At 41.4% G+C, this 12,288-nt stretch overlaps 1 protein-coding gene across 4 annotated transcripts in view; it reads left to right on the top strand.

Annotated features, from left to right (window-relative positions):
* The window catches only part of LOC120743639 (dedicator of cytokinesis protein 7-like), a 40,504-nt gene extending 28,482 nt beyond the window's left edge, over positions 1–12,022 (top strand). For 3 of the 4 annotated variants that reach the window (XM_040047342.1, XM_040047333.1, XM_040047357.1), the window contains 27 exons: positions 98–184; positions 508–603; positions 730–870; positions 1,091–1,204; positions 1,302–1,472; positions 2,027–2,166; positions 2,282–2,451; positions 2,565–2,716; positions 3,025–3,207; positions 3,895–4,021; positions 4,110–4,194; positions 4,324–4,420; positions 4,537–4,671; positions 4,959–5,111; positions 5,539–5,697; positions 5,816–5,916; positions 5,988–6,180; positions 6,860–7,003; positions 7,095–7,226; positions 7,346–7,360; positions 8,715–8,840; positions 8,929–9,018; positions 9,097–9,333; positions 9,419–9,562; positions 9,697–9,803; positions 9,893–10,066; positions 10,738–12,022. In XM_040047342.1, the coding sequence (XP_039903276.1) occupies positions 98–184; positions 508–603; positions 730–870; positions 1,091–1,204; positions 1,302–1,472; positions 2,027–2,166; positions 2,282–2,451; positions 2,565–2,716; positions 3,025–3,207; positions 3,895–4,021; positions 4,110–4,194; positions 4,324–4,420; positions 4,537–4,671; positions 4,959–5,111; positions 5,539–5,697; positions 5,816–5,916; positions 5,988–6,180; positions 6,860–7,003; positions 7,095–7,226; positions 7,346–7,360; positions 8,715–8,840; positions 8,929–9,018; positions 9,097–9,333; positions 9,419–9,562; positions 9,697–9,803; positions 9,893–10,066; positions 10,738–10,780 (3,516 nt within the window). In that variant the 3' untranslated portion in view covers positions 10,781–12,022. The remainder of the gene's footprint in view (positions 1–97; positions 185–507; positions 604–729; positions 871–1,090; positions 1,205–1,301; positions 1,473–2,026; positions 2,167–2,281; positions 2,452–2,564; positions 2,717–3,024; positions 3,208–3,894; positions 4,022–4,109; positions 4,195–4,323; positions 4,421–4,536; positions 4,672–4,958; positions 5,112–5,538; positions 5,698–5,815; positions 5,917–5,987; positions 6,181–6,859; positions 7,004–7,094; positions 7,227–7,345; positions 7,361–8,714; positions 8,841–8,928; positions 9,019–9,096; positions 9,334–9,418; positions 9,563–9,696; positions 9,804–9,892; positions 10,067–10,737) is intronic. The other variant, XM_040047348.1, reaches the window with a different exon arrangement.
* Positions 12,023–12,288: the final 266 nt, after the last annotated feature.

The following is a 12,288-nucleotide window of genomic DNA, read 5'->3' as shown; positions in this document are numbered from 1 at the left end:
TAGGAGTTCATAGAAAGTTCTCTGGCCACCCACCCATTTCCATTCACCCATTTTCACGTCATCTGTGTGTGTTCACCTCACCATCACTCCATGTCAGGCAAACGACCGCAGCTGCAATCGCATGTCTGCATTTCTGGACAGCGTGGCTTTGTTTTCAGTTCCCCCAAGGCAGATTGCAAAGAAGGTAAAACTGGCATCTAACTAACTGTAAAAGTTACAAACTAACACATTTGTGATATCATATCATTCACCAACTTCCAATGTCATTACCATTCATCAACAATCATGCGATTTGAACACAGATCTACATGGAAATAATGTGAAAATTGAAAATTTAGATCTTTTTGGAATGAAGAACTATCAGTTCGTACTCCTAAACCTTTATAACCTGCAGTTACTGTTTATGAAGTATTCTTAATAGCATTGAAACAGTTTATTTTAATCTTGATAGCTCAAATACAATTAACTAGACCAAACTGAACTAGCTTGTTGTTGGTTCATGTCTAGCTGCTCCACGAGGAGCTGGCTTTACAGTGGGTGGTCAGCACCAGCACAGTGAGGGAAGCGGCACTGCAACAAGCTTGGTTTTTCTTCCAACTGATGGTAAGCATTCCTTTTTGAAATTGCAATAATTGTACACCACTTTCTAAGTAGCAAAAATCTAAAGAGAATACAGTAAAACAAAACTTAAGGTCTGCAAACCATTTTCTTATGTATCCCCTCCTACAGACAAAGAGCATGGCCCATCACTTATTCCTGACCTCAAAACTGGATGTTCCCAGGCGTCAGCGGTTCCCAGACCGCTTTGTGGATGACATCGCTGCACTTGTGTGTGCCATCAGTGCAGACATTGCCAGCCGATACCACAAGGTACCAAATCCTGAGAGCTACCCCATATTCTAGAAATTGAATTAATTTCTTTATAACAATTTAGGTCACTGGCCAACAAAAACTATAGTGGCTTTATTTTTCTCCCTTATCTTTTATACAAAGCTTGAGCATTGCTGGTTGATTCAAACCTAATATACAACCTAATATAATGTAAACCAAGACTCTTCCTCTTTCTCTCACATGAATTTTCCCCTTCCAGGATGTGGAGCTTGTGGAGAGGTTAAATAGCAGTCTGGCTTTCTTCCTGAGTGACCTGTTGTCTCTCATGGACCGGGGCTTTGTCTTCAACCTCATCCGCTCTTACTACAAACAGGTCCCCATTGCACTTTTTCCTATTTTCCTGTAATCTGATACGCTCAGAGACTCCCACACACATTATTGTATCTTCTATGTAACTGCATGTTAAACAGATTGCCAACAAGTTGCACACGGCCCAGAATCCCAGCTCTCTGAATGCTCTGAGGATGGACTTCACTCGTATTGTCTGCAGCCATGAGCACTATGTGATCCTCAACTTGCCGTGCTCAATCCTGAGCCCCCCAGCCTCCCCCTCTCCTTCCACTTCTTCCACTACATCACAGGTACTACAGCACATTATCCATCATAGATGAATTATAAAAAAAAAAAAAATTCACATAAAGAGAATGGATAAATTGAAATGTTGCTAATTTCCCTCTGTAATAAGTGCATACTCATAGCATCAGTGTCCTCAAAGTTCCAGTCATGGCCCTTGGGGATGTTTTTTGCAGCCCTTGAGTCAGCCAAGGAAAGAATGCAATACACTGTATTGTGTCATTTTGGGAGGATTTTTCTTGAATTCCAACTCTTCTGTTCTGGGCATCATAGCTAGAGTTTCTTAACAGAAATACCGCTGGGGTCAAAATGTGCCTTCCTCTTGGTTTAAAAATACAAACATAAATTATGAAATTAGCAAATACACTACAAACACTAACTAAAGCTGTTTATTTTCCTTAATAAACAAATGATGTCTTAAATTTGCAGTCATCAAAAATTCGAGAATAACTCTTCTACTGTGTTCCTACACAAACCATTGCATAACATTAATGTCAGCCACACTTAAAGTCATTTCTCTATAATTCTGTGTCATCTTAACTATGTCTCCTTGTATCCACAGAGCTCAGCATTTTCCAGTATGGTGCAAGACCAGGGCGTGGCCACCATGTTTGAGCTCTCCGTCCCTTTTCGCCAGCAGCACTTCCTGTCCGGCCTGCTGCTGTCTGAGCTCTCACTCATCCTCGACCCTGATGGTGAAGGGTGAGTTTTTAGTATCTGCTCACAAGCTGATCGAGACTTCACATCGATTCAGACTTTAACGTGAAATAAAATGAGAGATGACAAAGATTATGATGATTTTGTTTATCACCCACAGGGTTTTTTTCCTTCATAAAAAGGCCATTAGTGCCGTTCACTCCCTGCTGTGTAGCCACGATGCAGACCCTCGCTACAGGGACCCTCAAGTCAGAGCCCACATGGCTCAGCTCTACCTGCCTCTCATCCCAATCGTCATGGAGACGCTACATCAACTCTATGACTTCTCTGGTCAGCAGAACAATATGAGCAGCCCATAAATATGGTTTTCCACCTGCTCGAGAAGATGTTGTTATATTTGCAGTATTCTTGTACCTGAGAGCGCTTTTCTTATTGCCTTGCAGACTCCTCGCCTTCTCGGGTCCGCCATGCATCCACCCACGCTGACGATGCTGACCCAGACAGTGGCAGCACTATCAGTCAGTCTGTTGCCATGGCAATCGCTGGCTCCCCTCTGCAGCATGCCAAAGCCAACCCATTCGCACTGCCCACAGTGGTAAGTGATAGCAGCAAGGGTCATAGTGTTCCCCAGAGCCCTACAGACTGACAGGTCACAGAGTGGCCTCTGTGTGGGCGACTGCTGCTTCAGTTTGACAGACGGTCACACCACACAACACTCGCCCATTTAAATATCATTTGCATTCTTTCCGTGTTGTTCTTTAGCTAAAGAACAACTGCTCCTCTTCACCTGTAGGTGGCTCTGTGTCCTTTGCTATAACTTTCTCTAAACAGCCATTTTGTTCTATACTCAAGTGGATTACAAGATTGGCACCGATTTTCTGTGTGTGTGCGTGTCGTTACCAGGCGGGGCGCCAGTCCAGCTCTCTGTCCGCCGAGTGCAGTAGGACTCTGCTGGTGTGTTTCCTGTGGGTGCTGAAGAATGCAGATGCAGCTCTCCTGGAGCGCTGGGTGTCAGATTTGTCTGTACTGCAAATCAACCGCTTGCTAGATCTGCTGCATCTCTGTGTGTCCTGCTTTGAATACAAGGTATAATAAATGGGCACCATCAAGATTCACAGTTCATTCAGGGAGATGCTAAATTCCTCTAAATTGATTTTTTTTTTTCAAAGAAATCTAGTTCAGAGCAAATATTGATTAAATTTCATTTTCCTTCTTTTTCTCCTGTTTGATGGGGTTTTTATGAAGGCAATGAGTTAATGTTCATGGTTTAATTAGCTGTTATTTAAAAATTAGATTTAATTTAACCATTACTGCAAAAATGATGTCTGTGGCAGCATGTAACAGATCTGTGCTGGTCAGTTACTGCTGGCTGAGAATGCCCTCACTTCTGTCTCTGAAAAGTATATTTGATATGATACATTATACATAATGCATTGTACACTGAGGCACTTGGACTTCAGACATCATATCCAGGGTTACTACTGTATTTTCCATTACTGTTTGCATAGCACTCCAAAATCACCCAGTAGTCTATTTAGCTGTGTTTACTCTATAAATTATCAATAGGACAGAAGGCTATTTTTATGTGTTTGTTTTTAAATTGTTTGCCTTTCTAAAGTCCATTTCCTAGCAGCTTTCTACAGTTTTTTTCCCTTTTATCCACTTTTAATAGTCTTTTTTTCTCTCTCAGAGAAATTTCTGGGTAAACTTGCCTAATTTGTATGCTACCTTTTTATGATTTATTTGTCCTCTGATGTTTGGTGGGCGTTGTAGGGGAAGAAGACTTTGGAGCGGATCAATAGCCTGACATTTAAAAAGTCTCAGGATATGAAGGCACGACTTGAAGAAGCCATACTGGGCACAATCGGAGCCCGTCAGGAGATGGTTCGGCGTCACAGAGGTGGGAAGCACAACAGAAACATAGGTTTGCGTCGTGCATGCCTGAAGCAATTTATATTTGTGGTGCTTAAGGAAATTTACTCTTACAGAAAGGAGCCCTTATGGCAGCCAGGAGAACGTTAGGTGGAAAAAGAACGTAACTCACTGGAGAACAAATGCAGACAGAGTCGACAAGTATGTGCTTTACAGACATATAGATTTGGTTCTTCTGCTCACCTTGTGAAAATTACAAATATTCTTGGATTATAATTTATGTCAAATGTGTGTTTCTGTGTAACATGATTGTAAAATGACACCTTTCAGGACTAAGGCTGAGGTGGAACAGGAGTCTGTGGTGGATGGAAACCTAGCTACTGAGGCCTCTCTCATAGTACTGGACACACTGGAAATTATAGTCAAGGTAAAACAATGAGAATTAAATAAATCTGTTTAGATGCCACCTTTCCAGTGGTTGACATACAGTGCTGTCCTCCTATGTAAACATCCTTTGCTTGTTGTGTGCCTGTCTTCTTTCAGACTGTGGTTGCATCAGAGTTGAAAGAAAGTGTTTTAGGTGGAGTGCTGAGAGTACTTCTTCACAGCATGGCAGGAAACCAGAGCGCCCTCTTTCTGCAGCATTGCTTCAATACACAGAGAGCTCTGGTTTTCAAAGTAAGTGCAGTTTGTTTTTAGCAATTACACAAGTTTTCAGTTTTTTTTTTTTATTGTCCTTTCCAGCAAAAAAATAAAAAAATCACAAATTAATGAATTAACACAAATAATTAATGTTTTGGTATTAATAGTTTTACTCCTATTTGGCATTATTCTGCTTATTCATTTTTATTGATGACATCTGTGTTACATTTTTGTATTGAAAAGTAAAGCAAGTGGGCCATATTTGATTTCTGGTGGCAGCGGGGTGAACTGTACGAAGTGACGCTGTGTGTTTTTGTGTATAGTTCCCAGAGATGCTGTTTGAGGAGGACACGGAGCTTTGTGCAGACCTGTGCCTGCGTCTCCTGCGTCACTGCAGCAGCAGTGTCGGCTCTGTCAGAAGTCACGCCTCTGCATCCCTTTACCTGCTCATGAGACAGAACTTCGAGATTGGAAATGTATGTTAAGATGTTGCATTATCTGTGAAATACTTTGATGTTCTTTCATAGCTGTCGACATGTCAGCAAAATGCATCTATACCGTAATTCAAGATTGTAATGGGGGACTGTGGTTCAGGTTTGGGAAGCTCAGCTTGTAACCGGAAGGTTGCCAGTTCGATCCCAGCTCTGTCTGTCTTGGTTGTTGTGTCCTTGGGCAAGACACTTCACCTACCACCTACTGGTGATAAGGCAGCCTCGCTTCTGTCAGTCTGTCCCAGGGCAACTGTGGCTACAACTGTAGCTTGCCTCCATCAGTGTGTGAATGTGAGAGTGAATGAATAGTGGAATTGTAAAGCACTTTGAGGGTCTCGAAAAGCGATATATAAATGAATCCATTGTTATTATTGATGTTGTAAGTCACACTGGGCTACGTTTTTGTTTGTAGAACTTTGCACGAGTAAAGATGCAGGTCACCATGTCTCTGTCCTCACTGGTGGGAACATCGCAGAACTTTAATGAAGAGCATCTTCGTCGGTCTCTCAAGACAATCTTGACATATGCCGAAGAGGACTTAGAGCTGCGGGACACACCTTTCCCAGAGCAGGTGGACAGCAACCATCATCTTGTTTACAGTTTTTGAGCTGAAGCTAGTGGAACGGGTAAGCTGGTGGAACAGGTAAGAAATTTTTTTTCATTTGGTATATGTATGTTTGAAACTGCAGGTCCAGGATCTGGTGTTCAACCTGCACATGATTCTTACTGACACTGTGAAGATGAAGGAGCATCAGCACGATCCAGAGATGCTTATCGACCTAATGTACAGGTACTGGAATGACCATCAGAGTGGCTGTGAATCAAAAATAAAATAAAACCTAAAGTGTTTTCTCTTTTCAGGATTGCTAAAGGTTACCAGAACTCCCCTGACTTGCGCTTAACGTGGCTTCAAAACATGGCAGGGAAGCACTCAGAGAGAGGGAATCATGCTGAAGCAGCCCACTGTCTGGTCCACAGCGCAGCTCTGGTAGCGGAGTATCTCAACATGCTGGAGGATTGTCGCTACCTGCCCATTGGTTGTGTCACATTTCAGGTCAATGTGTATGCTGTTTAAATCTTTCTACTTACAAATAGTTGGCTAGGTCACAATGATTTTAGTCTAATGCCTCGGTCACAGTCGGTGACCTCCTGATACCTGCCTGAACACTGCAGCCAACATGTTTCAAAAGGCACAAAAATTTGTCTCCTTGTCTGGTGCGTGTTACAGTTTTCACTGTTTCACTACAGCTTGGAAAGTAGTTGGCAGTTATCTGACAAGGAGATGTTTTCCATGCAAACTACGGGCAACCGCGACAATCTGCTCACAGTCAAAGCAACTGTAATCTTTCACTGAGGCACTGTATACCTCTTTGTGACCAGTTTGAAACTGAAACTGCCAGAATCCTCCAGCAACCAGTCACTAACTGGGTAGAGAATTCAAATTTTTCCCAAATGACCTGTCGTTGCCAGGTGATGGCTGACTGGTCTCTGGACTTGTGTGAGTTGAGTTTTAGCAATTGAATTTGCAGTGACTGCCAGAAACCTCCAGCAACTATTCACCACCCGGTTTGAGACTCTTGTGACCTGTGGTTACTAGATCTTCACTAATGGGTGTCTAGACCTGTGTGACTCAGGCCTAAATGAAACTTTTACTTAAAAGACATATAAAACATGTGGGTGTATGACCAGATGTTAACTTTTTTCCTATTCTGTTTTGTCTGTTTTTACTACAGAATATTTCATCCAACATATTAGAGGAGTCGGCAGTATCCGATGATGTTCTGTCTCCAGAGGAGGAGGGCATTTGTGCTGGGAAGTATTTCAGTGAGTCTGGCCTGGTGGGGCTTCTCGAGCAAGCAGCTGCTTCTTTTAATATGGTATGACTCACATTCACTGACAAACAGCACAAGGTTCCAGCATTAACATGATTTGTGTTAAAATCTCTATTTAATTGTGCTGTAACTGCAGGCCGGCATGTATGAGGCCATTAATGAAGTGTACAAGATTCTGCTCCCGATCCATGAAGCCAACAGAGACTTTAAAAAGCTGGCTACTGTCCACGGGAAGCTACAAGATGCCTTTAATAAAGTCTACAACCAAGTGAGTTGACAGCTTAATCCTGAAATCACCAGCAATCCACAAAGGAATTCGTTTCTAGCTAATTATCTTTATCCTAATTCCCTTCTTATGTGCTTTATTTCTTTTCTCATCTTTTCCAGAGTTCAGGATGGGAGGTAACAAACTAATCTGACATTAAGAGCATCTAATTTAAAGTAAAACATTCAGCAGTTGTTGTTGACAATGTTATTCTTCTTCCCCTTGGCTTGTTTTCTTCTCCACTCCTGTGTCAATAACATGGCCACTGGTGAGTGATGCAAAGCTTACTTTATCACTTGGTTGAGTAGAATTAAGACAAGTATTAATTAATTTGTGCTGCAGTCCTGCTGTAATAAAACTACTTCTGAGCATGAATTTGTATTTTCCCACAACATGAAAAGCATCTGTTTTCCCAAATCCAAAGCAGCCACTGAAACAAAGCGTTAACAAAGAGTAAATGCTGTTTTGTTTTGTTTTTCATCACTGGTGTTGCAAACACAGGAATATAAATTAGTGTCAGGGTAAAAAAAATCTGTGTGCATTTTACAAACCAGCTGTTTTAACTAAAAGAAAAAAACCAAACAGCTTTCAGCCCCAAAACAACTAAACAAGAGAAAACGTTTACAAAGAAAAGGCGGCTCATTGGTGTGGCCGGTTGAGAGAGAAGAAAGTAAATGATCCTTTGTGGTAGGCGGTGGCCATGTTGGCTCTTTTTACAAGGGTGGCCCTCAGGAAAGGACACAGTCATTGGCCCCACCAATATCCACATCCAATAACTATATAATTTCCAAACATCAACCAAACCTTTTCACTAACAGAAAATCAGGCACAGAAGTTAAATAGGATAACGCATAAATACAACAGCAGTATAACAACCATGGATCATGATTGGGGAAAAAAATAAACTCTGGTTATTCAGATAGATTTCTAGTTACATTTCACATTTTAGGCTGTGTTAACACCTCCATATGGCTGCCTACTATGATGACCCCTAATTAGCATATAATTGCATAGTTACTTAGTTACTGACACTTTGTTATCACACTGTTACCAAGTACTTTTTACTGCATTTTTTCTAATGGTTAAACGGCTATTTCGCTAACATTTCTGTACAACACATCACTCGTGGTGAGTTTATTCTGCAGTGTCGCATAATGCTGTTCCTCCTGTTTTTGTGTTTCTATTCATTCATTCAGCATTTATGTACTAGTAGAAAAACAGCATGCTAACGTTTGTATGACAGATTTGGTCTTGGTTTCAGGGTTGTTGAGTCCTCAATAAAAACAGGCCAGTCAGTTAAACATTTTAGTTTGTGAAGAAAAAAAATCTTCATTTCAAGTCTTTGGAGTGTCAGATAATGAGTCCATGAATTAAAACGGGGTATTTTTTTTTCTACTATTAACACGTAAGCTCTCTATCAGCTGCTTTTAATTCACTCATGCTCTGCACTCTTTAATCGTTTAACTTTTCTGTCTTGTTTTTAGTGTTCAGCGAATGTTTGGGACCTACTTCAGAGTGGGTTTCTATGGCTGTCGCTTCGGAGATCTGGATGAGCAAGAATTTGTCTACAAGGAGCCATCGATCACCAAGTTAGCTGAGATATCGCACAGACTTGAGGCATGTTAACTCCTCCTGATGTTAATAAAGATGTCTTTAATGATTTATGAGGAACATATGTCTAAAGGTGAATGCCTCTGGCCCACAGGAGTTCTACTCAGAGAAATTTGGGGATGAGGTGGTCGAAATTATCAAAGACTCCAACCCAGTGGACAAAAACAAACTCGATCCCAACAAGGTAAAGAGATGTGTATGTTTGTTGCTTAAAGAATATGTATATTTTAAAAATGTCTAACTGTACTGCTGACTTTTTCAGGCTTACCTGCAGATCACCTATGTCGAGCCCTACTTTGACACATATGAGCTGAAGGAAAGAATCACCTACTTTGACAAGAACTACAACTTGCGTACCTTCATGTACTGCACTCCCTTCACTCTGGACGGCCGCGCTCACGGCGACCTGCACGAGCAGTACAAACGCAAAACCATCCTGACAACGTCTCACGCCTTCCCTTACATCAAGACACGGATCAATGTTATCCACAAGGAGGAGGTGGGTGTCTCTACTGGAGGGATCAGATTTTAAATAAATGTAGACATTATGATGTATGTTCATTGTTACATCTTTGGCTTTCCAGATTATTCTTGTCCCCATCGAGGTGGCGATTGAAGATATGCAGAAGAAGACTCAGGAGCTCGCTTTCGCCACAAACCAAGACCCCGCAGACTCTAAAATGCTTCAGATGGTGCTCCAGGGCTGTGTGGGCACCACTGTCAACCAGGTGATAAAATAATTGAAATGCTGGTCCCCCTGGAATAATAATAACATCAAAGCAGAGCTTTAAGTCTGGGTTAGTGTTTTAAGCAGTGGCAGAAATTCCTCAGCTAATATGTAACTGTTTGTCTCCCCTAACAGGGCCCCCTTGAGGTGGCGCAGGTCTTTCTCGCCGACATTCCTGATGACCCCAAGCTGTTTCGTCATCACAACAAACTGCGCCTCTGCTTTAAAGACTTCGCTAAGAGGTACTGACATGATCTCCGTCTCAGACAAAGACTGTTGTGTAGCCAATAAAAACAAATCCCAACTCCCTGTGTCTTTCTTTTTTGTGCAGGTGTGAAGATGCCCTGAGGAAGAATAAAGCCCTGATTGGGCCAGATCAGAAAGAGTACCACAGAGAGCTAGAAAGGAATTATCATAAACTGAAAGAAGCTCTGGGTCCTCTCATCAACCGCAAGATCCCCCAGCTTTACAGAACCCTACCAGCTCCGACTCTGCAAACACAACGGTAACTTGAGACATTAATAACACACACACACGCCTACGCACAGAGACGCACAAAATGATCTCATGCTGCTTCTTCAAGCACATCAAGCTAACATAAGAGGAACGTAAAACTGTGTCATGCTTCAGGCTATATGCTCTGCATGTCACCAGTGAGCAGACATGCAGACACATTTCAGTGATTTCAAATGTGTCACATTTTATTCCACAGTCATTAATAAAAGATGATGCACTTCTTGAACTGCTGTAGCCTGTTTGACTATGGAAACTATCACCACATGTTACTTTTGGTTTTCATCATCTTCTGGCTGCACATCTGTGTTTGCATGTGGACTGATTTCTAATCAGAAACAGTTACAGTCAACAGCACCTGCCAGACCGATGCTGCAGCACAGAGAGAAATGTAAAATCCCAGAAATTTCAATATTAACACAAACTTTGAGCTCCATTGGTCCGCTATATTACATTAGGGGTTTATCATTATTATTCTTGGAACCACAATGCTGACTCAAAGCCATGTAAGCTTTTAGTGGGACAACTTTCACACTCCTTGGATGGCATTTTTTTTGGCTCAAATGAAATAAAAATGAACCACATCTTTGCTAAAATATGTTTTTGATTTTGACAAAAATCTTTTTACCAGTATTCCTACTAATTATCCCCCCTCTCTTGCAGGAACTCCTACAGTAGGTCGAGTTTCCGCAAAGTCGACTGTTGAGCCACAGAAAGCTGCAAAGCGACACAAAGCAACAAGCTTTTAAAATTAGCACCATCTCATACCGTCTGTCCCCCCTTCCCCCCACTGCATTGCACACCAACTGTAGCAGGAACACACAAACACACCGTCCTCTTCTTCATCTAGCTCGTTATTTTACACTCATCACTCTTGGCCACCTAGTCATGTCTTAACACCCCCCTCCCCCTTCCAGTCCCTCCATGCACACACAGTAAGTTGTCACCTCTTTCGCTGCCCTACCATCCCCACCACTCTCACACCTCTTTTGGGGGAAAAAAAACCCTCTGGTGTTTATGCAGGAAGGTTATCTGCTCTGTAAACATTGTCATTTGGAGCAAGGCTCTAAGATGGCAGCGTTTAAAGAAAGCTTTTTACAGTTATCCACCCAAAGTAATCTCTCAGAGCCTGATCTGACTTTACCTTTAGTTTTTAGTGCACTGTTTTACGTTTGTTTTTCTTTAGCTTCGAGTGTCTGCTTTTGAACAGGCTTAGGTTGTCTGTTTTGTGTCATGGACTTATTTAATTTGTGAGATTTTTTTTAATCCCTGGTAGTGATCACTGCCAGACTTTGTTATTAAATAGTCCCAGGGAGTTTTCTTTTGTTATCAACAGACCAAATAACTGACATTCCTTCTCCCTCAAGTCGTAACATTTATCTGCCCATCTCTCGTTATAAGGGTTCAATAAAGAGAGTTGGTGGGCTGCTTTTTGTGGAGGTCCAGGTTTGATATGATTGAGCTCATAATGTGTGGGAGAGACTGACTCGATGGGATGTTTAAATGTGTTCTTAAAACTGTGAACTCTTAGAAAAGCACTGCAGTCACATCAGATGTTTATCACAGAAGCACTGTCTAAAGACAGGCCATCTCGTTTACTCACACAGGCATGTTCAAACTGCGACATTCACTATCATACTACAGTATAGATAGATAACTGAATATATTATGACTGCGTAAACAAGTCCTCGTTTGACTGTTATGCGCTTCTGTGGAAGACCAAATGTTTTGTATGTATACACCTCTGTGGTTTGCATTTATTGTAGAAATCTCCATCTACTGTATCTATGAAATTGCACTATTGTAAACAACCTGCAGCACATTAACACTGTAACTACTAAAATATATGTGCTTTTGTTATTTTACAGAGCTGGAAACTGTTTTTTACCGATTAGATAGGCAATTTTTTTATTTATTTACACTGTCTTCTATTAAATATTTCTCCCTACACTCCTGGTCATCCTTTATTTGTGGGTCTTACAATGTAAATTCATGTAGTAATGTGTTTACTATTTTTAACACTGTTTCACATTAACAGTTTTGTTACTGGAAATCTATGTTTTTCACACATGGTTTCTTCGCTTTTCAGCAGTCAGTATCATATTATGGTATGGGAAGCATCTTTAATACCCATAGACCACAGTGATACTACAAAAACTACTCTAACAACGGGGCTACGACAGTAACATAGTGGCATTTCTACATTTCTGTTTC

The sequence above is a fragment of the Simochromis diagramma genome, unplaced genomic scaffold (genome assembly GCF_900408965.1).
Source record: "Simochromis diagramma unplaced genomic scaffold, fSimDia1.1 OVJJ01000321.1, whole genome shotgun sequence".
NCBI classification, from domain to species: domain Eukaryota; kingdom Metazoa; phylum Chordata; class Actinopteri; order Cichliformes; family Cichlidae; genus Simochromis; species Simochromis diagramma.
This window is presented reverse-complemented; position numbering and strand designations above follow the sequence as displayed.